Source organism: Orcinus orca, chromosome 3 (assembly GCF_937001465.1).
Source record: "Orcinus orca chromosome 3, mOrcOrc1.1, whole genome shotgun sequence".
Lineage (NCBI taxonomy): Eukaryota > Metazoa > Chordata > Mammalia > Artiodactyla > Delphinidae > Orcinus > Orcinus orca.
In genome coordinates this window covers 29,043,942-29,067,224 of record NC_064561.1, presented here as the reverse complement: position 1 = coordinate 29,067,224, position 23,283 = coordinate 29,043,942, and the positions used below count along the sequence as shown (strand labels likewise).

The following is a 23,283-nucleotide window of genomic DNA, read 5'->3' as shown; positions in this document are numbered from 1 at the left end:
GTCTCCAATCTCTCTCTCACATTTATTTAATGCTCCTAATTGTTCATTCTTTTTACATACATTTTATGCATGAAAACTGCCTCATTATAAAGTATTTAAGTAACACAGAGGATTATGTGCTAAAACTAACAACTCAGTTTCCTTATCCATAAAATGCACATAAAAATGGCACCTATCTCAAAGGCTTTCTCTGGAATTAAGATGTATATTAATTGAGAGAATATAAATGAAGTACTTAGAGTGGTTCCTGGCATATAGTAAGCCATCTCAGAATGCCCAGTGACAAGGTACCATTTGGGGACTTTATCAGTCACGTGTGGCAATCGTGATCTGCCTTTTTGGTGGCACTTACTCCGATCCTGGGTCTCTGGGAGGTGACATGGGCATAGCAGACCAGGAAAGTGTCCCTTTAATGACAGCTCCTTTCTAGCCCTTGCTGGGTAGAAGGCTTTGGCCAGTCATGCCACATCACAAACCAACATGGGGTCTTTCCTCTTCCGTATGAAACATTTCATTTTCCTCCTTGCTAAACAAGGAGGGACACCGTTTTCGTGACTCTGCATTTCCCCCACTTTTCATACTCCCAAGCTAGCTCCTCATCTTTGGGCCTTCTGAGAGTTCTAGTATGAAACCAGGTAACAAACACAGCTATAAGCTTAAGAGCCTTCTTCCAGTCATCCTGGCACTGGCAACTCCTCTGTAAGTAAATCTCCTATGGAGGAAAGTGGACAATTAAGGGTGGAGGGAGCACATACACAGTCTGTAGGGACGTCTGCAGGACTCAGTCTTCCTGGCCCGGCTCTCCAGGTTCTGAGAAGGCTGAGCCAGACTTACCAGATGGGCTGACCCTTCCTGATGCCCACTGGCCTGATTCCCAAGCCCTCAAAGGTCAAGGCGAGCCTGAGCACCCACTGCACGCAGGCCAGAGCTTCTGCTCTCCCCAGCCTCTGACTCTCTAAACCCCTGAGAACCCTGGTCCCCAACAGTGTCATGTTTACCTCACAGACCTGTGTACAGATGATACAATGGAGTCTGTACATTAATGACTCCAAAACGCACAAATAAAATAACAAAAAAAGGAATGGAGATTAGGAAATGCCCATTAAAGGAGAGTATTTAAATATGTCTGTATTGAGGAATCCTATGAAGTAAGCATAGGTGTAAAGCTCTCCAAGACACATCGTTGAGAAGCAAAGCAAAGAGCAAGACATAATATATTAGTAGTAATAACATTAATGATGATAATAGTAGCAGTAATAGGGGCTGAATAACCATGCTTAAGGAGCATCAGGGATGGGTGTCTGATTATTTTGTTTCTGTATTTTTGATATGCTTCCACCAGATTTTCTTCTCTTCGGCTTATATCCTTTTACTTTCTGTGCCCCCTGGTCTCCTCCACAGGGACATACTCCTGGCTGGGTGACTTATAATAATGAGTGTAGTAATGCAGGCTATGTTTTTCTAGGCAAAGCTCCACGATTGATTAACTGTGAGATCTTGGCAAAGTCATTTCTCATATTCAAGCCACAGTGTCCTTATCTGCAGAATAAGCATGGTACGTACTCATAGGATCTCAGTGAAGTATAAACAACAGAATGGTACAACACTCAGCTCAGAGCCAGGCGCCAACAAACACTGAATGGTATTCAGCTAATCATTCAACAAACTAAATTTACTGAGTATGTCCCATGTTCCAGGCCCTATGTTAGGTGCTGGGGGCAGAGTGGTAAACAGACAGACAGACAGACATGGAGGTCTGACACTGAGGACTCACCCAGAGAACTGTTTTTTCTAATTGGTGTTAGGACACTGTTGTGAGTCTTGACAAACTCAGGTGGTTTGTTTTTGTTGTTTGTTTGAATTAAGGAGTCAGGGAAATATCACATATAAGGAGAAGAAGGAGGCTGTTCATATAATTTGGTAGAGGTATATGGATGAAGAGCTGGAAAGTAGGGGTAGTTGAGATACGTACAAGGCAGATTTTTAAAGCAATTGTTAGTTTAATCATCTGTCTCACATGCTGGTAAGAAAGATCCCCAAAGCAGTATCCACATCTGTCCATCTCACTGTGATGTCCCTGTAACTGAGCACAGTATCAGGCCTAGAGTAGGATGGATGGCTGGGTGCATGGGGGGATGGATGGATGGATGGATGGATGGATCATTGGTTGGATGGCTGGATGAATGGTTAGATGGTTGTATGGATGAATGGATGGTTGGATGAATGAATGGATGTTTAGACTGTTGACCAGCTGGAGGGATGGATGGATGGATGGATGAAATTTCTGATACCAGAAAGCTGAGGAAATTCCTAGAATGAGTAAGGGGTGCCTACTTTCTTTGGCTCCAGCTGATGCTCTAGGATGAAGGTTATTTTTCTGCCTGGTGAAAAGAGGGCAGGGATATTTCAGGAGCTAGGAGAACTATGAATGTAGATGTTCTCTATCTGTGAAATAGTGTAAGAGAGGGTAAGAATCAGAGTTTGCAACTCACTGCTTTAAATTCCTTCCTTAAAGCAATGAGAGTTTGCTGGAGACAACTCTTCCCCGGCCTCTGAATCCATCTCCTTAAATTTCAGTTGGGGAGATTGAGTTGCAGGTAGTGGTGACAGAAACCCACCCCAGGCTCAGAGACAAATAGGGGTGCAGTGCTGGGCAGTACATCCTGGAAGTGGGAGCCTCAGTGGATACTTCTGTTCACTGATCTGGCAAATCCTAAGCTTTGGCTAGAAGATCTCTAGTAGCTCTTGATATTGGCTAGCATTTACTAAGGACACAGAGCCACTAGTTACCAGCACCAAGAGGCCAGACAGGAGACACGGGCTTGAGCCCTGGTCTGGAACGATCCCATATGCCATGGAGCAACTAAGCCCGTGTGCCACAACTACTGAGCCCACGTGCTGCAACTACTGAAGCCCGGGTGCCTAGAGCCCGTGCTCTGCAATAAGAGAAGCCACCGCAATGAGAAACCCACACACCGCAACGAAGAGTAGCTCCCGCTCACCGCAACTAGAGAAAGCCTGCGCACAGCAACGAAGACCCAGTGCAGCCAAAAATTAAATAAATAAATAAATAAATTTATTTAAAAAAAAAAAAGAAGATAAAGTCTGTCTTAGCTCACAATTTAAAGCACATTGTAGACAATACAGAAATGGCTCTCGAATGGAATACTCCTGGGTTTGAACCAAGGCTGTACCACTTACTGGCTGGGTGACCTTGGGTAAGTTGCTTGTCTTTCTGAGACCCAACTGAAAGTGGGGGTTATAAAGCTACTTCAGTGGGTAGTTGTGCAGATGGGACACAATAACGGGAAATGTCCTTATGTAGGATGTGATCTCTACCCACTCCACTAAGTCTCTTATCTTCCTATCTTAGAGACTGAATGCCTCACCTCCTCACTCATACCTTCAACTCTTCAGTAATTGTATACCTTGCCAGAAACATCACTTTTCACCTCTCCCCTCCATGTACATTCAGGGAAGAATATGCTCTTTATATTTCTATGGAAACACCACAGGCTTCCATTATAATCACTGGGACTTAGGGAACTCCCCATCCTCTTCTTGCAACTGCCCCCATTGGTCTTGACAATTCAAAGAGGATTGAAGGTGACTTTCTTTTCAAGGTCAGACAAATAACAGAGTACAGAGAAGCATCTGTGCTTTGGAAAGAAATTGATTAATATTTTTTTTAGGCAGTTTATTAACATAAAGGAAAACTGTCACTTTTCTTCTTATCCATCCATTTGACAAACTACTGTTTAGTTTGGAAGGGAGGAGAAGGCGTATATTTTGTTTTGGTAGCAGCTGCCCTGTAAATGGGCAGGAGGCAGTGCCCTCTCTCATCTGTCTTTCATTTTGAGGCTGGGTCGAGAAGAGGAGATGCCCCTCAACTTCTTAGTTAGCCAACCCACAGCACTTTCAGCAACATCTTGAAAGAGGGAATAAAATGCCAGCTTGAGAGAATTCAAGCAAACTCTTAGCAGAGGGTTGTTTGCAGATTCTGGGGAATAAATGCCTGCTTTGGGTTTGGTATCAAGGTAGAACACTAGTAACTTTTCCAACCTTCCCTTCTCTCTTTCCTCTTAATCTACCTATCCTCCCACCCTTACCATCTTCTCCGTTCATATCCACATGGATGAAGAGGAGTGCTGAATGCTTAGTTTGTACAGAGCTCTGGCTCACGGTGGGATGGGAGTGGCAAATGGTGGTCAAGAAATCGTTATAATACAGGATTCAGGCCCGGAGCCATTGAGATAGTTTGGAGCATTCAAGGTCTGCAAGGTTGGCCCTCTTAGGACACACGGAATACCTGACACCTGGTTCAGGAGTGCCCAGTTCACTGCCTGGGGATCCTTAGAGCCTTTCCCAGCCAAGATGTCTGTGCATGGTGCCACTTTGCATTTAGAAAGTGAGCTGTGTGTAGACCAAGAATGGAAGAGAGCTTTCAGGTTTCCCTCTTGAGGGCATTTCACTAATCTAGCTGACAGATCAATGCTCCAGCCATCATGCTAGGTGAAAAACAGAAGGATGTTTTTCTAGGTAATGGGAAGTAGCGAGAAGCCTAAGTCATGGCTTGTCTGGAAGAAGAAATAGTGAGAAGCAAAAAGTAGATAAATGCGTAAATACATAAGCAAACAACAGAGACAGATTCTGGATGTAGCATCTTGGCTGGGCAAACTGAAGTTGGGTGAGACACACAGAGATAAAAGTTTATATAGAAACAAACAATAGAAACCTCTTACTTTTATATAGCACTTTCAGATTGCAGACACTCCAGATCTGCATTTTCATTTTATCTTCACAATAGCTCAGGAATCTAGGAAGGTTGTTATCTCCGTTCAGCTGACAAGTGAGTTGGTGAAGGGAGTCACACCATAAGTTATGATCAGAATCTCAGCTTGCTTTCCTGACCTCTAGTCCTCTGTTTTTTTCCTAAAAAGGGATCAGATGTTTTAGCCCAGGGCTTGGCTGGTACCAGGGTCTTACTCTAAGAAGAAAGAGATATAACATGAGAGTATCTGGGTCATGTTAGGTGAGGGCATATGGTAATTTAAATGATGAAGAAGAAGGAAGAGGAGGAGAATGACTCTCATTTATGTAATGAAATCTATATTCCGGACACTATACTACAAGTTTAGTAATTCTCACGTCTCATGTGATTCTCAGAGCCCCATGACGTATATATTATCTTCATTTCACAGGTGAGGAAACTGAGGCAAGGCAAGGGGAGGTTAAATATTCTGCCAAGGGCACACACTAATAAGTGACAGAGTTAAGGTTTGAGCCTAGATTGTCTGGCTCCAAAGCTTGTACACGAAGACACACAGCATCGAAAGAACAGCAGTCTTCAATCTGTGTGAGATCCTGGTCACCAGATGAGCATGGGGAGGGGAGGGGAGGGGCTGGTGACCAAGGCCTAGTGCACCTAAATGAACTTGCAGCCCGCTGTGGAACCAGACCCAACCTGGGCTGGGCTGCATGCACGACCCTGCGTGACCCAGCTGACCAGCCCACCCTGCCATAGTGTTTCCAGATTTCAGGGACGTTCTGACGGGGAGGCCGCGTACCAGAGAAGACAGACCCCCCACAGGAGGCAGCTTACTCAAGGTAGTATCTGGGCGGTGCAATTTTGGGTCTGGTGTAGGTTGCTGAGGTCCTCAGGGGCCCTTTGCTCTTCCTTCTCAGCAGGCGGGTCTTGTTCTTTTAAACCGTACCGTTCTTTTAAACCATAAACCGTACACCCCAAGCAGGTTGGCTGAGAAACTAATGATCCATGGCATCTCCCTGAAGACAAAACCACTTCCAAGTCCCTCTCCACCTCTTCATCTCTGTTAGAGTGTTTCTGTGGCCCCTCTTGCCACGGAACTCAGGTGCAACACAGATTTATTGAGCTCCAGCAACTTTTGTTTTAGAATTAGCTGTAAGAATCAATGGAATCAGCACGGGTAGTTTGGTTCCCGTCTACGTGAATAAATCACACCACTTTGGAAAGTGTCTCTGGGGAAGAATCACAGTCTGGGAAAGTAGGAACCTTAGTTGGTGTTTTTCCCCAGTCTGGAAGGGATATTGTTCCTAAAACTTTCTCCTAATGACCAGTTTGCTCATTATTTATAGGGTACAATTTTAAGCTTCACAACTCACAGCCATTTCCAGCTGGCAAGTACACCCCTTCTTGGGCAACTGTCTGCTGACGAGTCCTCAGATAATTGCACGTTCTCTTCCAGGCACATAAGTAAGCAGAGCCACGCTGCAGAAACCTCACTGCTGATTGCTATCTGTGAGGGAGGTCTGCGCTCTGGGTTCTGTGGCTCTGTGTTGAGAATGTCTTCACATTAAGTCCTTAGAAAGAGAAGGTCGTCTCAGAGAACTTTAACACAAATATTCACTGATTGTGTAAGGTCAGAAAGTAAGAGGGAAAGGCACAAAAGGTCTCCTGAAAGCAGGACTGGTTTAAGCCCTAGCTCTGTTGGATCTTGGACAAGTCACATAGCTTCTCTGAGTCTCAGTTTCCTCATCTGTAAAATGGGAATAATAACCATACCCATATTTTAGGGTTTTGGGGAGTCTGAAAAGAGATGATACATGTACAGTGTTTAGCAGAATTCCTGGCACAGTGCCTGGTTCAACAAATGGTAATGATTGTTGCGTTAACTTGACAGAGGAATGAAGATTGGGTCATTTTGTGGTCAGCTGTGGCCTCCTGCCAGCAGCCATCCATTTGTTATTCCTGTGAAATGCTCAACTTTCTTGATTTTATATTTATGGCATGTTTCAGCCTCTTTAGCTATTAATGCATTAAAATAGGTTTCATTTTTATTGCAGATAAATTGCTGATGCTGTAAATCCTACTTCTTTCCACTTACACTCCAGGGAAAAGAAGAAAGGGATAAGCATACTGAGAGAAACAGGGACTAATGGCAAATATCTTGGGGATCAAACTGTCGAGGCTCAGAGAGGTTTCCACATGTACCCCAAACTTTATGTCTGCTTCCAAAAGAGAGCTTGAGCTATGTTTGGTGGTAGTTGTTTGGGGGATGCTGGGTAATGTTGCCATTCACATTCACGTTCCTGCATTTGAAATGAATGCTGCTCAGTCCATACTACAATGGGATGAGAGCTGCAAAGGCATCTGTGATTACTAGAAAGAACAGACATGCTGTGTGCTTTATAATTACTCCTCACTGTGGAATTCATTGCTGGCCAGAGAGAGGACCGTGGCTGGAAGACGAGGCTCTGACAGTTCACTTGGCTCCGCGCTGGGAGGGCATCTTAAGCAAACGAAAGGAACATACTAAATAATTTACGTGGAAAGTTGGTTGCTGAATTCACAAGCCTGGGTACATATTGCATTTCTAGTAAAATGCCTTTTTCTCTGGTTAAGTAATAGCTTTAAGTGGCAGGCAAGACTAAGACCCAGTGGCCAAGTGACTTAACCATAGAAGGAGACTCTAGAAGGCTCTCAGCGCCTCTGACTGCATGACCCCAGGTAACTCACGTTGCTTTCCTTGGTTAGACGAAGGCCTGGCTTTTCTCCGACAGGGCACACAGCTGTACAGCTTTGGCCTGTGTTCTAGAGAGACTCCTTATGGGAAGTTCCAGATATTAAAACAATGAGGGGGCGACCCCAAGAACAGGGATGCTGGTCGCCGGGTACAAAGGACGGCACTTGCAGCAAATCTCCTTTTGCATATCCTTAACTTCTTCTCTGTCTTGCTCAGAGGAGTTGTAACAGTGGAGGAATCAGTAATGATAAAAAAGCAGTCTATGGTCTGTGGCGTTTGAGGAAATGAGAGGAAAGTGGTGGAGGATTCTGGTGTTCAGCTTCACGCATATTCCCTGGTTCTGGAGCCTGTGGTGACCACACCCTCTCCTGGAGCAGGGTGGGCGGTCCTGGGCAGCACTTTGCATGGCCACCCTGTCAGGTGTTTGTAACTGCTCCTCCAGGACGCACCAGAGGGCAGTTCCTAGCATTTGGGCCCTTGGCCTGGGAACAGAATTGGGCTCTAACTGGTCTGAACCTTAATTGGAGGAGGAAGCGCAGCAGGGATTGCCATTCCGTTCCTGATCTCAGATGAGGACCAAGGAGCTGGGAAATGTGGGAGGGAGGAGAGGCTACAAATGAATCCCCTAAGTAGTGCATAATGAAAGCCTGGGCGCCCGCGTGGACCGGCAGAAGCTCATTTTGTCTTCTCATTGGAAATAGGAGGCATCAAAAATACCCTTAGTCTATGAGGAAGACCCCCCCCCAATCCTCTTCCCTTCCCTTTCTCTTGCCTCCGCTCTCACCTGCACCCCCTAGTTAGGTCTATACCTGACCACCTAACCCTGTAATTGAAGCCAAGCAGAAAGGTAAATCATCTGTCCAATGATGCGTTTAAAACAAAAGCTACTTTCTGGGTTACTTTATTAGCAAGAGCTTTCTATGTCACAAAAGTTTCTAATAAATCAACCAGAAACCTCCTCCTTTCAAGACCCTAATTTTACCTAGTTGAATGTTTCTCAAGCTTCACTGGGATCAGGCTTTCCCAGGAAACTGGCTGTGCCTGTAGATTCCCATCCTCCACGCCACCCCTCTGATCCAGCAGGTTTGGGGAGTGAAGGCCAGCAACCAGTATTCACAGCCAGGAGACTGATGCAGATGGCCCAGGATCACATTTTGAGAACACTATTTAGGTCCTGCAACTTAAACACAAACCCTCACGATGCCCTTGGATTATGAGAACTCAGCCATACAACATTCTGCTGAGCCCTGATACCCCTCAAGCAGGTCTGTCCTCTGAAGGCAGCATGCTGTAGAATCTGGCCAACAGGAAGGGAGGACTAAGTTCCAATCTCGACATTGCCACTTACTAGTTTCAGAATAATAGTGCAAGTTCCTCTCTCTCTCTCAGTCTCAATTGTCTAATCTGAATAGTGTGCAAGTCCCTGAACCTCAGTTATCTCAGTTATCTGTAAAATGGGAGTATTTTTATCTATCTCACATGGTTGTGGGGATTAGATACGAAAATAAAAGGCATTTATAATGACCAGTAATAATAGACACTCAATAAGTGGTAGCTCTCTTCTTATTTCTTTTCCCTAATCTTCATCCCAACAGATCTCTGTCTTCCCCTAGCTGTCATAGTTGCAAAGATCATCAAAGTCAAGTTAACAGACCTCCAATTAGATGTGAGTAGTTTACGAATTATAAGGGTTTAATGCAGGCGTCTTAGTTTCCTATTACTACTGAAACAAATTACCACAAATTTAGTGGTTTAAAACAAGACAGATTTTACTCTTAGAGTCCAGAGATCAGAAGTCCTGCAGAACTGTAAATCAGGGTGTCAGCAGAACTGTGTTCCTTCTGGAGGTTCTAGGAGAGAATGTGTCCCTTGCCTTTTCCAGCTTTTAGAGGCTGCCTACCTTCTTTAGCTTGTGACCACATCACTTCTGCCTCTGCTTCTGTTGTCACATCCTCTCTGACTCTGCCTCTCCCGCCTTCATCTTTCCCTTGTAAGGATCCTTATGCTTATGTTAGGCTCACCTGGACAGTCCAGGCTACTTACCTTGTCCTGAGATCCTTAACTTAATCACACCTGCAGTGTCCCTTTTACCAAGTAAAAGGTATTCACAGGGTCCAGGAATTAGAATGTGGGCATCTTTTGTGGGCATTATTCTGCCTACTACACTGGGTTTTGATGCTTTACCAAGAGAACCTGCCAATCTAATGCCTTAATTCCCTCTTCCATAGAGATCATTGGTGCAGTTCAGACACCATAGAAGGGAGACATTTTAGCCTGGAGGGAGTTTTCAGTTTTCCACAAAGCAAACCGCCTTTCCTACCACAGCCAGTACAGAAGTACTGGGCAATAATGTTGGATGGCCATGATGAACGAGGATCTCAATGTCCTGTGAAATTGCAACAAGCATTCTGAGTCATCGAAGGAAGATTTGATTAGGTTTCATCTTGTAGTGTTCCAGGTGTTTGAAAACTGACAGTCCATGTACTACATATAGTCGTTTGATTTAGTTCCGAAAGATCTTCTGAGGACCTGCTGCACAGAAGCCTTCCTTCCCTAATAAGAACATTTGATTAATTAAGGCCTTCCGTTTCCCCACCCAAGGGTAGGGGCACACACAAATAGTCACACTGACTTGACTTTGGGGCATCTGAATAGCTGTCTCAAGCCCACCACAGTTTTTCATCCCTCTCCTAGTCAGTATAGCCATTCTCTTCCTTGACAAGATTCTATTGAGCACCAACTATGTGTTAGACACTGGCCCACGACTTTGAGATACTAGCCATCAGCTGAAGGAAAGAAACTCATAAACACTGCGTTACAATGCAATAGGATAAATGGTATAGTCGAGGAATGTGTGTGCCAAGGGGGTCCTTCTTGGGAAGGCATGTAAGGCTATTCAGAGGAAATGACTTTTAAGCTGCAAGACTAGGAGATTTCCAGACAAAGCAGGGCAGAAAAGGCATTTCAGGAAATAAGGAAACTTGCATGAGAAAATGCACAGTATATGAAGCCAGCTGAGTAGTTCCCTGTGGCTGGGGAGAAATAGGAGACCCAGCAGGTAAGAAGGTTAGTATCATGTTCAAAGGGCTTTGAAAAATTAGCTAAAGGAAACAACAGGAACTGGAACAAAATTGTTTAGCAGGGGAGTGACATGATCAGATTCTTCTTTTCAGGTAATTTAGCAATCTGTGTGGAGGATTACTTGGGACAGGGTAAAAGGTACCTATGGCAAAAAGGCCAGCTAGCGTTTAAGTGACCAATGATGAGAGCCTTTATGGACCAGAGAGAGAGGGTAGAATCAGTAGCCAGTTTGATGTGTGTTGTAAAGGAGAGGAGCGAGGCACTATGGGGACTATAGTTTCTTTATGGAACTGTGGTTAACAATGTTGAGCAAAATAAGAAACATAGGAAAAGAATTTTGTGGAGGAAAATAAGAAGTATGTTTTCGTATATGGAGAATTTGAGGTACCTTTGAGATACCAAGATAGAAATGGAAAGATCTGTAGGTAGTGTGTATATATATATATATATATATATAGAGAGAGAGAGAGAGAGAGAGAGAGAGAGAGAGAGAGAGAACTCATAAAAAAGATAGGGGAAGCTGATGTCACAGCAATTAAAATTAAAATCCATGAGTGCAGTTGAAGTCATGAACAGAGGCTAAGGATGAGAAGAGGAGACAGCCTGTCCAGAGAGACCCCTGAGCAAACAAGCGCTCTTCTGTTGTTCTCTCCTCTCTAGCACCTTTCAAATTTTACATGGCCAGCCTCTCCCTTCACCCTCTGAAAATGGTAAGTTTGCTGTTTGCTCTTTATTTCCATTTTCTAAGAAACACACTTGGATGATAGAAGAAATTTTTTTTTTCTGAGAAAGACTTCCCATTCTTTTTCCTTAAAACATTTGAGGCATTTTACAACTTAAACCAGGCAGATTTTTTTCCTGGGAGCTACATCCATAAAATAAATGCATGATTGGTGTAGTCAGAGACCTCCAGAGAGGTTCTGTGGTTATTTTTAGAGTGAACGTGAAGATGAAGTGCAGGCAGATGTGGCTGGAGGAGCAGAGAACGGGGTGAGGGAAGGAGGAGAGATATGGCTTGGAGAGACTTCATGTCCTTGAGAGAGGAAAGGGAGGTGGTTCCTTAAGGCACAGTTTCCAAAACTGCAGTCATTCATTCACCACCTTCATGGTTTTTGTGAAACTCCCCATACCACATGCACAATAATTTTTTTCTCTCTAGACCAATTCACTTTTTAGACTTAAAAACATTTGTACAAAACAGGCAATATACCTTTTGAAAATGGAGACGTGCCTAACAGTGAGTAGGTAGGGGGACTAGTTTTAAAAGTTAAAATCTTCCCATAAAGATTTAGAAATGATTACATTCTGGCTGCGCACTCTTGCTTGCCCATGGCTATGAACATGAAACATGCTCACTCTTGGCAAAGAAGTGTGATAAGTAAGCATTAGAAATGTTTTGAAGACATTCTAGCACCAAACTCAGATTTTTCCCTCTGGGTAAATCAGAAGAATTGAAATGAATTTGAAAAGAGAACAACCTTCTCACTAGGTAATCCAATGCTATTGAATCTTAGGTACCGCAGGAGGCATGCAGAAACCCTTTGAGTACCTTGTCCTAGGATTAATGTTAAGGAGACGTGAGGAGAGTGTTTGGGGTCTAAACAGCCTGGAACCAGCTTGAGTCATAGAGCCAGTCCCCACACCCTTCCCCTGGAGCCCACAGCAGTCAAAACTGCAAGGAGTTCATTCTTCCTGGTGTACTCATGAGAATACACGGAATCTTTGGGCATCAGTTTTGGTGCTGTTCTCCTTGGTGAGGTAGGATCTGTCACAGTGATCCATGGTAAGAAGAATGCCAGTGAGGCTTTGAGGAGCGGGTGGACAGAAGGCTCCTCTTGGAGCAGAGAGAATGAGTCGGATAGAACCAGTGACCCCATGTGTCTTGATGGAAGCGAGTAGCATAGCCATAGGCTTCGGCTGATGGGGCCACTTAGAAAACCTTATGGACTGCTAACTTAGCAGCAACATCTCCAGAGAAGAAGACCCGGCAGGCAATCCGTCACGCATCCATGTGCTTTATGTTCAGTGACATGCACTCGGTCCATCCGTCATCAGGGAGAGACTGCAGCTTAACAAGGCCCGAGGATGAGTATTTCACATCATTTATTTATTGGTTTGCAAGATCTGACTTTCCAGGGTACCACACAGGGTTTGAAGTCATTTGAAATGTTAAAAAAAAAAAAAAAAAGACAACTCTCATCTTCCCACTGTTACTGTGATGGAGATGTTGTTCTTATTTCTTTGCTTTCATCAAACTAATTGCCTGTTCTTTCCCAATGGCTTAGATACAACGATATAGATACTGTCTGGGAGAAAAGTCTGGCTTTGAATGGTAATGAGGGATAGATGCATGCAATGGCTGCTTTTCTTGGAAAACTGGAAAGGGATGTGTGGATAAAGGTTTGCCAGCGCATCCAGGGGTAAATTTAGAATGTTTGCTTGAGATATTTGAAGTAAGTACTAGAAAAATGCAAACATTCTCAGACTTGTTGGAAGGTTGTAGTTTAGCCAAATATTACTATTTTAAATTCAGCCTAGAACATCAGAATGTCAGAACTGAAAGGGACGATAGGGACCATCTAGTTAAAGGCCCTCATTCTTCAGATGAGGAAACTCAGAGGTCAGAAACGATTTGCCGAAGGCCAGGGCAAGAAACTCATAGTGATTGGAAAATAAACATTTGTCCTTTTCTCTTACATAAGCTAAATAAAAAGTCATCTGAAGGTAATAGAAAATACATCATCTGGCTGCTGAAAAAGAGACTTTTCAAAATTTAAATGGAAGTTAGTTAAAAATAATTATTTTTGTTTATGAGGAAAAGTTTTTGTCCTCCCTAACAGTCTAGACATTTAATGATTTTTGTCCTCCTGGTGATGAGGAAATTTGCTTAAGATGGGGGATATAAAAAAAGAAGGAGCAAAAGGTAAGCAATTGATGAGACTCCCTAATTTTTCTTTCCAATGCACAAGCCTTTTCCAGAGCCCCCTTTTAAGAGGGGATATGTCATGCCAGGGTAAAGGGCATGTTTTTTTCTGAGAGGTCCTGAAGCTCCTGTTATTGTTATTGTTATTGGTGAAAAAACTTTATGGTCCTTTGGCTTTTAGGTATAAAGTGTTGACAGTTCAGCGAGAAAATGCCCAAGGCCTCACCTAAGGGTAGGGGCCCCCTGACTACCAGGCCCCCATCCCTTGCCAGGATGAAACCTCAGGATTCTGCTGGAAGGAATGAGACATTTTAAAAAGAAGACACAGGCAACCCAGTTGGGCTTCAGTTTGCTCAGGCCCTAGCTGCCTTTCTCATCAGAGAGAGAAAATAATACAGAAAACCAAAGCATACACTTTTGTTAAACATAGATTCCATCAACTGAAATGACTGCTTTAGACCACTTTTCCAGTGTGCCACCGAAAGTAGACCTCCAGCTAAAGGGGTGTTGATTTTTCCAGTAATAACAGGAATAAGCTCTTGGATTTGTACAGAAATTTACTGTCACAAAAGGCATTCAGATATATTTTCTCATTTGTTCCTAACGGCAACTCTCAAGAGAGATAATTGTTCCCACTCTACAGATGAGGAAACTGAGCTCCAGACAAGTAAGCAGGAGTAGACTTGGGGATTTTGACTCCAAGTTTAGTGCTCTTCCAACTGTATGCTGTTTCCCTTCTATTACTTATAAAAATTCACTCTATTGCAGCAGCCTTACCCCCTGCTGGAAAGAAACAGTGTACTTAGAAACGAACGCACAGTGCTGAGCATAGTTCTTGACATATAGTAATTGTTGGCATGTGATAGCTACTGTGGAGGAAGAGGCTGTGTGGTACAGCAATCAAGATCATAGGGCTTGGGATCAGAAGGATCTGGATTTGAGTCCCAAGACTCTGAATATTTGGTTGGAGAGCCCGCCCCCCCCCTCTGAAAATGCTTTATGGGAGTGGAGCCAAATGGCCGAACTTCTCTGAGGACGTTAACGCCTACCTCACGAGGTATACTGTGAAACGAGACGCAAGCGGGCGTGCAGAGCTTAGCAAGGCGCCTGTACTCGGTATTCAGTAAGTGGAGGGATGATGAGCTCAAGAGGATTTGCTCATAGACCTTGTTGTGAGGAAACAAAGCAATGCCTGCCTTGGAACCAGATGCTAACGTTTCATAGTTAAACACCTTGCTTTTTAAGTCTCAGGTATTCCAAGGCCTCCTGTCTTTGCCCCTCTCTTGAATTTCTGTGCCTAAGGGAGCTTACAAGAATGTCCTGTGGACCCTGCAACTTCTGTGCTCTCAAGGGCAGGCCTCGGTTGCGGCCAGGTACCTGTATATGATGCACGCTGTGTTCTGGCAGGTCCTGCAGTTGTTGAGATCTTGGCCAGTTCGATAAAAGTTGCGCCTGCAAGATAGAGCATTTACTAGATAAATCTGTGGGCAAAATCCCCCTGGGATGCACGCATTCTACAGACTCATTCCCTGCAGCACAGCATTGCCCCTCTCATGAGTACCAAAGCCTGGCCATTACAGACACAGAAACAAGAAACCCCCGTTAATAGAAGCTCACATTTCTAGAGCGCTTTATAAATGTTTAAGCACTTTGACATATGGGCTTTCTTCATGCTGACAATAACCCTATGAGATGAGCCAGTTATTCTTACCCCCGCATGATAGATGGGCAAACTGAGGGACTTTGCAAATGAGTAGAGGAAGATGATTAAAACTCCAGATCCCTTAGTTCAGTGCATTTCTCTGTGTATCATCACAGTGCTTCTCTCTTACAAAGCAATGTTGATTCTGATCCCTATCAGCAAAGGCCAGTTAATTACTTCCTCCCTCTCCTACCCTTTTGTCGATTAGCTTTGGCCATTCCTTCTTCTCAGTCTTTAGAGAGCACTGTTTCAAGGAAAGAACAACTCACACCTAAACAGAAAACTGCCTTCCCCTCCCCAGACTGATGCTGAGTCATCCAGGAAAGCATTTTGTGACTTTTTTCTCTTTGCAAAATTGTGATCTCATTTCAGTTTCCATTTAGCTGGTCCATGATGGACTGGCCCAAGCCTTCAAAGTGGTCAGTGGTGGGAAAGGTCAACAGTAAGCTTAGTGGCCACCTCAAGTCCCTGTGACAAACCCATAAATAACTAAAATACTGTGCAAATGCAGTAACTTGCTTCAAGGATGGGGGTGGGGGAAGCACCTACATGCTAGCATTTTCCCCCATCATTTATCAGCTGGACTCACATCTTAATAAAAATCACTTTTGACTCTGCTGCTTCATTGCCCCCTTTCTGCAGTCTGTTGACATCTGGAAACAAAAACACATCACCGTGGAAATCCACCAAAGCCTACAACCAGGCGAAACCCAGTCAGAACAAAGGGGGACCATTGCTTACAATTTGGGGAAACAACAGAATCTCAGACATTTTGGAGACATCTTACTAACGGAAACCAGTGCTCTCTCTCTGCCCCTATCCTGGCAAGTGACTTAACCCAATAAAAAAAATCCACCTTACCCTTCTGTGAGAGCTCGAGCTTTCTCCAAGTCTTGAATTACATTCAGAAGGACTTTAATTTTCTCTTGGTTTGAGTGCAGAGATTCCTCCACGGATTGCAGCCTGCCCTGGAGGTCGCAGAACTCACCCTGTGCCAGGTGGATTGGATTAAGTGCACCCATCTCCGTGGTGCCCTGCCGTTCGGTCTCCCTCCTTGGAAGAGAGGATGGGAGGTGATCGCTTTCTGGACAGTTTTGAAACGCTGGGCTGTGTGACTGGAAGGGGTTCTTTGCCATCTGCTCCTGACACACAGGGGCAGATTTTGACTCACTGTTAGTTTTGAGTGACTGCAGATCCTGGTGATTGTTACTCAATGAAGCACAATCTGAAGCTCCCCCTGGCTGGGCTGGCTGGCTGTGGGAGCCTGGCGAAGGGGAGCTGTGAGTCTGTGGATGTGAGGGAACACACGTTTCCTTTGACTGAGATGACAGTGGGCCAAGGTCTTTGTCATCAGAGTTATCTTTGGGCAAAAGCATTTCAGGTTTAAGTTTCCCTGTGCCGGGCATGTGGTTGGCACCGCTGGTGGCATTTAAGCAGGAGAGGGGTCTTTCTGAATCTGACGGTGGCACTCTTCTCCCATCACCTGGACACATGTCAACCAAAGTGGGTATGGAGTTGCTAATCTCAGCAGACCTGTCTGGGCTGAAAGTGGACTCTCTACCTGCCCAGGTAGGGCTGTGATAAATATCATCTGGAACCTGAATGGCAGCTGTTGCTTTCTCTGAGGCCCTCCATGTCCCTGCTTCCAAGCATATGCTCACAGGCCCATTGCTTTGCACCTTGGACATTCTAGGGAGAAATGGGTGGGACGCCTTGACCCTTTGAGACCCATCTTCAAGATGCCGAGACAGCCTTAAGTAGGCAAGGTCAGAGGACACAATGTCCTGTTCAGAGAGATTGCCGTTCACCTGGATGGCACTTTGGGATGCTGTCTGCATTTCCACCAGGGACTTGCTAGCTGTGAGTCTCTTCTTTTTGAAAACTGGGAAGTGCTTCCTGAGACTGGGGGAGGTTTGGATGGCGATGTGCCGAAAGCCCCCTGCCTTCTGGGACCCGGGGAAGGAGAGTGAGTAGGTGGGGAGGTGATGGTGCCCGGAGGCCTGAGTCTCGCCCATTACAGCCGGGTGCTCAGGAGTTTGGATGTCAACCTCCGCTCGGGCAGGTGGAGTCTTACTGGTGCCATCTTCCTTAAATCGCACCTGCTGAGATTTGCTCCTGCGGTGGTGAGGTTGCTTCGCAAGCTCCACCGACTCTAGACTGTTATGCTTCAGAAGCACAGGCCTCACTTTCATACTTTGCTGGGCCATTGAGCCTCAGTTGAAAGGATTGGGACCATACACTTCTCCTGGGCACATTTCCTTAGGTCTTTGGAGCAGCATCTAATGACAGCATCTCAGACACAGAGATCTGCCAGCCGGGATGGAGTGGTCCTCTCCTCTGAGTATGGGCAGCTCTGTTGGCCATTCCCAGCCAGTAGGTTTTCTTGGGGGGCTCTCCGTAATGCTTCCCCTGCAGTTAAAATATTATTCCATTGCAGTGGTAATTGCCACTTAGGTAAACAAGGAGTTAGGCTAATCATTAAACCTGATCTACCACGAGAGCTGGTGGGCTGTTTATCAACGGAGGCTGGCAGGCAGTTCTGATCCTGGAAGAAGCTTGCTGTCTTGAACAAAAAGACAATGAAAGTACCATTTAGGGGATGGCGCCAGACTGCCAACATGTGAATTCCAAAAGAAACCTGCTACGTCTGGAACATACGGCTTCCTTTCTGGGAGCGGCAATTTGCAGTGTAAAACTACAGGAAACTTAAACATATCTTTCCATTTCATGTAAACAGGCAGAGAAATAAATGACCTGGGGCTTGGCTTCTTTGATGATACATGATGCTCCTAAGGGAACATCCCCATTTACGTCAATCACATACTCTTCCTTTGGGGCCATTGTTTTCTTTCATGCTGTTTCCCTTTTCTTCAGTGAGGGAAACTTATCTGCCTAAATAGCCTCACAAAACCCAGTGGCGTGTGATGGGGACAGGATTGAGGCATCCGAGGGCATTCAGGGGGCAGAGTCCCTGTCGTGGTGTCTTGGCTGAAGTTCACATGTGGGAAAAGTGAGCCACGTCTGCAACTTCTGGGTATTTGAGCCAAAACCTTTGTTCGCTTGGCCTCGGGGTCAGGGTCTGGGACCTGGCAGTCTTTGCCACCAGGCAGGGAGAGTCTGAAAGGGAAGAGATAACAGATGCAACTGAGAACACAGTTCCTGGGGACCTGGGTTTCTCTCCAATTTCCAACCTCCCAGCTGAGGGCTTTTGATAGTGGATGGTCTGGGGGTAAGTCAACTTACTACCTTTGCGTCTTTTCCCCTAGTGAGCCAGCCACCTTGTGGCTACAGGGCCCCGGAACAAAATGCCTGTCTGCTTGGATCGCTGCCTCCTTCCACTCCCAGGCATCCCCCAGCCAACTCGTATTCATCCGTGAAGTCCCAGCTTAAACGGCACTTCCTCACGAAGTTTTTCTAACGACTCCTCCCTCACATACACCTCTGATGCTACGTCATATCAGGACCCCCATTATACCTTTTCACCACATTCTTCAGAACACAAATTGTAGCTGTCCCTAAATAATCATTTGTGTACGTATTTATTTAATGTGTATCTCCCCTGCTACCCTGTAAGCTCCAGGGTGGCAGGAGCTGGAGCATTTTTTTTACAGCTTAGGTATTTCCATTCCTCTTTTAGGCTCACTGTGGTGCTTAATGAGTATTTACTGAAAGAGAGGATGGCTGAGTAAAGCAAAGGAGAGCCTGGGAATGGTGGACGGGGTTCCTAAGGTATCTTGCCAGGGCAACAGGATGGTGAATTCTCTCTGCTCGGACTGAAACTTTTGCTAGAGGACAAGATTTTCCCCTAATGTCTTCATTTCTTAATTGCTTTCTAGGAGATAAACGTGCATAAAATTCTCCGTGCAGAGTGTACCTTGTAATAATAACAGTTACCATTTATTGAACACTTATCTTTACCGTGCTGTGGGCTTTACTTGCATTAATCATAACAACTCTGGTTTACCAAGTAGTCACCAATGCACCAGGTGCTGTTCTAAGCACTTTCCAAGCCATAACTCATTCATTCCCTGCCCTATAGAGGTGGATACTCTTATTATCCCCATATTACAATTGAATATGCTGAGGCCCAGGGACACACAGTTAGTGACAGAGCCAGCGTCTGAACTTAAACACTCTGGCACCAGAGCCTGTGCTCTTAGCCTCAATGCTTCACTGCTTTCCCAGTATTACATTATCTCATTAATCCTTGGAACAAAACTATGAGGTATTATGATCCCCATTGGACTGATGAGGAAACTGAGGCTCAGAGAGGATAAGTACCCAGTGGAGGAGCTGAGACACGAACCCAGGAGTCTATGACTCCAAAGTCCATGTTCTTGCACATGAGGTTATGACTTTGTCCCCTTGGCATCTTCCTGGTATTCGGGGCAGACGGTATTAGTGATTTGAGTACAGAGTTTGAGGACCTGTGCAGGTCTGGAGAGATGCAGGGGATTGTGCCCTGGCCTTGCCATGGCAAAGTGCACCTGTTTGCTGCTAGTCTGAGGGAGCCCACAGAAGTGGAATGAGGCAAGTTTGAAGCCTGCTTGAGTTGACCAAAGGATATTACAAGAAAATGAAAGTGGTAAAACAGTCCGCAAGTATTTGGATGTCTCTGAGGGAGTATTCTGTCTCTATGGTACTTGGCCTTATCATTAAGGTCGAAACCTCTGGCTTCTCTAAGCACCGGGGCTTTGCTCCCAAGATGTTCTTCATCCTGCTGCTTGGGGTGCTGTTTTGTGGGTGCAGCTTAAGCCTTGTTTCTCAGTGTTCTACTCTCCCCAGGAATTACTAGATAATGCCAATGGCAATTTCGGCTTTCCCAGCTCCCAGCTACCTTGAGAAGGGTCACCTGACCCAGTGGGGCTGGCACAGGTAGTGGCAGGTCCTGAAAGAGGAAAGGATTCATCTAATGCTAATGAGTTGTCAACTTATCATGAGGTCCTGCAACTACTTCTCACATTCTGGGTTCAAACCCCTGTCCCTTACTGGCTGAAGGGTTTTTGACAATACTTATTCCCTCCAAGCCTCATTGCTTTCATCTGTCAAATGGGGATGACACATATAGCATAGGCACTACATATGCATGGGTCTGTTGAGGGAAGTAATAAGACAATGCATGCAAAGCCCTCAGCGCAGAGCTCAGGACACAGTAAGTGATCAGCGTGGGCTTGCTGTTGCTGTTAATACTGTTGTCACCACGCAATTAGCTTTCCTTTTTGTGAATGCGGGAGAGCATGTAGAGCTGCTATCTGCAGCTTTTCCAGAGCAGGTAGAGCCACTCTTGGTACGGAGAATGGGCAGTCTGGGGGAACACTTGCCTCACCTGTCTGAAAAGCAGGGCTGGCCTATGAGAGCTGCATCGCCCTGTAACTCTGGGGAGATGGCCCTGTTGGTGAAGGGCTCCCCAGTCACTCTGCACAACAATCCCAAACAACTCCATTTTAAAAATCAGTTTTGTGTTTCAACAACAGCAGAATCTTTAGATCTGGAAGAATCCAGTAGCTCATCCCCTCCTTCCAAGGCTAAGTCTTCTCTCCATCATCTTCTTCCTGTAATAGGTAAGCCTGCCTGGATACCTGTAGTGACAGGGAGCCCACTACCTAATCTCACAGTCAACAATAATTATTTTTATTAATATTAGCAAATATGTATTAAAAACTTGTTATTACCAAGCACTGTGTTAGCCCTTGGCATTTAATCCTTAAAATGGCCTTTTGTATATGACCTCCCTTTTGCAGAATGAGCAATTAAAACTTACTAGGTTAAGTCTAAAACCACACAGCCCATATCTTTAACCCTTGTGCTGCAGAGCCTAGATATTTATATGTCTACTCGTGTGGATTTCTTTGCTTAATTGTCCTCTACCTTCTCCCTCTCCTTAACTGTTCATTAGTGCTTCATTCTGGGAAAGTTAACTCACTTAGACTACGATTGCCTGAAGCTGGTTTTCATAAGAGCTAATATCTAGTGAACATTGATTATGTGCCAGGCATTGTCATAGGTGTTCATTTACTCTTGTCCTTAATCTTCATGACAGTCTTAGAGGCAGGTGCTGTCAGTCACACATTTTGTAAATGAGGAAACTGAGGCACAGAAGCTTAAGTAATTTGTCCCAAGTCACTTACCCGCTGAACCCAAGGACTGACCCTGGAGCATAAGCTCCTAACCACTGGGATTTCCTGCCTTCTCCAGAACTAGGAAAGGACTGATCTTGTCAGGCTGTTAGGCAGGTTTCAAAGTCACTCCACATTTTCCTTCTGAAAGTCAGCCATTATTCTGCTTTTCACCCTGCTTTTTCTCCAGGAAATATGTATATCCTTGACATGTTTTATTTTCATCTTTGAAAACAGTTTTCTATTTTTAAATTATTACATGTTCATTGTAAAAATTCCAATAGTATAGATAAACAAAGGAAGGAAGGAAAATCACTTGATTTCTCACCACCCAGAAAGAGCCACTATGTACCAATAATTTGGTGAAGTTCACTCTCGGCACCCTGCTGTGCAACATTTGCACATTCATAGTAGGCACATTGCATATGCGTGCACGTTTACAGGAAGACGTTTTTTTACTGAACAACATGGAGAAAGTTCCACATTATGGCACATAGATTCACACCATCCTTTTAAGTAGGTTAATCGCACTTCGTTGTCTAGTTATACCGTGATCTATTCAAATGATATCCTTTTCTGGATATTTAGGTTGTTTCTAAATACTTGGTGTTATTAATAGTTCCGTAAATAACATGTTTTGCTCTGTGAACCTTGGAGCACTTGTCTAATTATTTTCTTGGAATAAATTTGTGGAAGAAGAATTAGTGGATTAAGGTACTTAGGCATTTTACATTTTGTTGATATTACCTCTTTGCGTATGTGTTTATCAGTGATATCGGCCTGCAGTTTTCTTTCTTTGTGACATCTTTGTCTGGTTTTCGTGTCAGGGTGATGGTGGCCTCGTAGAATGAGTTTGGGAGTGTTCCTCCCTCTGCTATATTTTGGAAGAGTTTGAGAAGGATAGGTGTTAGCTCTTCTCTGAATGTTTGATAGAATTCTCCTGTGAAGCCATCTGGTCCTGGGCTTTTGTTTGTTGGAGGATTTTTAATGACAGTTTCAATTTCAGTGCTTGTGTTTGGTCTGTTTATATTTTCTATTTCTTCCTGGTTCCGTTTCAGACGGTTGTGCATTTCTAAGAATTTGTCCACTTCTTCCAGCTTGTCCATTTTATTGGCGTATAGTTGCTTGTAGTAATCTCTCACGATCCTTTGTATTTCTGCAGTGTCAGTTGTTACTTCTCCTTTTTCCTTTCTAATTCTGTTGATCTGAGTCTTCTCCCTTTTTTTCTTGATGAGTCTGGCTAATGGTTTATCAATTTTGTTTATCTTCTCAAAGAACCAGCTTTTAGTTTTATTGATCTTTGCTAGTGTACTTCATTTCTTTTTCTGTTCTTATTTTTAATTAATTAATTAATTAATTAATTAGTTTAATTTTTGGCTGCATTGGGTCTTTGTTGCTGCACACAGGCTTTCTCTAGTTGCGGTGAGCAGGGGCTACTCTTTGTTGCAGTGCATGGACTTCTTATTGCGGTGGCTTCTCTTGTTGTGGAGCACGGGCTCTAGGTGCACAGGCATCAGTAGTTGTGGCACGCAGGATCAGTAGTTGTGGCTCACAGGCTCTAGAGCGCAGGCTCAGTAGTTGTGGCACGTGGGCTTAGTTGCTCTGCAGCATTTGGGATCTTCCCGGACCAGGGCTCGAGCCCGTGTCCCCTTCATTGGCAGGCAGATTCTTAACCACTGCGCCACCAGGGAAGTCCTTCTGATCTGATTTTTTTTATTTCTTTCCTTCTGCTGACTTTGGGGTTTTTTTTGTTCTTCTTTCTCTAATTGGTTTAGGTGTAAGGTTAGATTTTTTATTTGAGATATTTCTTGTTTCTTGAGGTAGGATTGTATTGCTATAAACTTCCCTCTTTGAACTGCTTTTGCTGCATCCCATAGGTTTTGGATCATCATGTTTTCATTGTCATTTGTTTCTAGGTATATTTTGATTTCCTCTTTGATTTCTTCAGTGATCTCTTGG

General features: G+C 44.5%; 2 protein-coding genes across 3 annotated transcripts in view; one reads left to right on the top strand and one right to left on the bottom strand.

The window, feature by feature from the left end:
- Positions 1 to 23,283, top strand: part of DOCK2 (dedicator of cytokinesis 2) — a 409,352-nt gene that overhangs the window by 198,991 nt on the left and 187,078 nt on the right. The window lies entirely within an intron of this gene.
- INSYN2B (inhibitory synaptic factor family member 2B) overlaps positions 1 to 23,283 on the bottom strand; it is a 114,987-nt gene that overhangs the window by 3,275 nt on the left and 88,429 nt on the right. The window contains exons 2-3 of the mRNA XM_004271983.4: positions 16,070 to 18,325; positions 14,884 to 14,958 (exon numbers count right to left, since the gene is read on the bottom strand). Coding sequence (XP_004272031.1) covers positions 14,884 to 14,958; positions 16,070 to 17,415 — 1,421 coding nt within the window. The 5' untranslated portion in view covers positions 17,416 to 18,325. The remainder of the gene's footprint in view (positions 1 to 14,883; positions 14,959 to 16,069; positions 18,326 to 23,283) is intronic.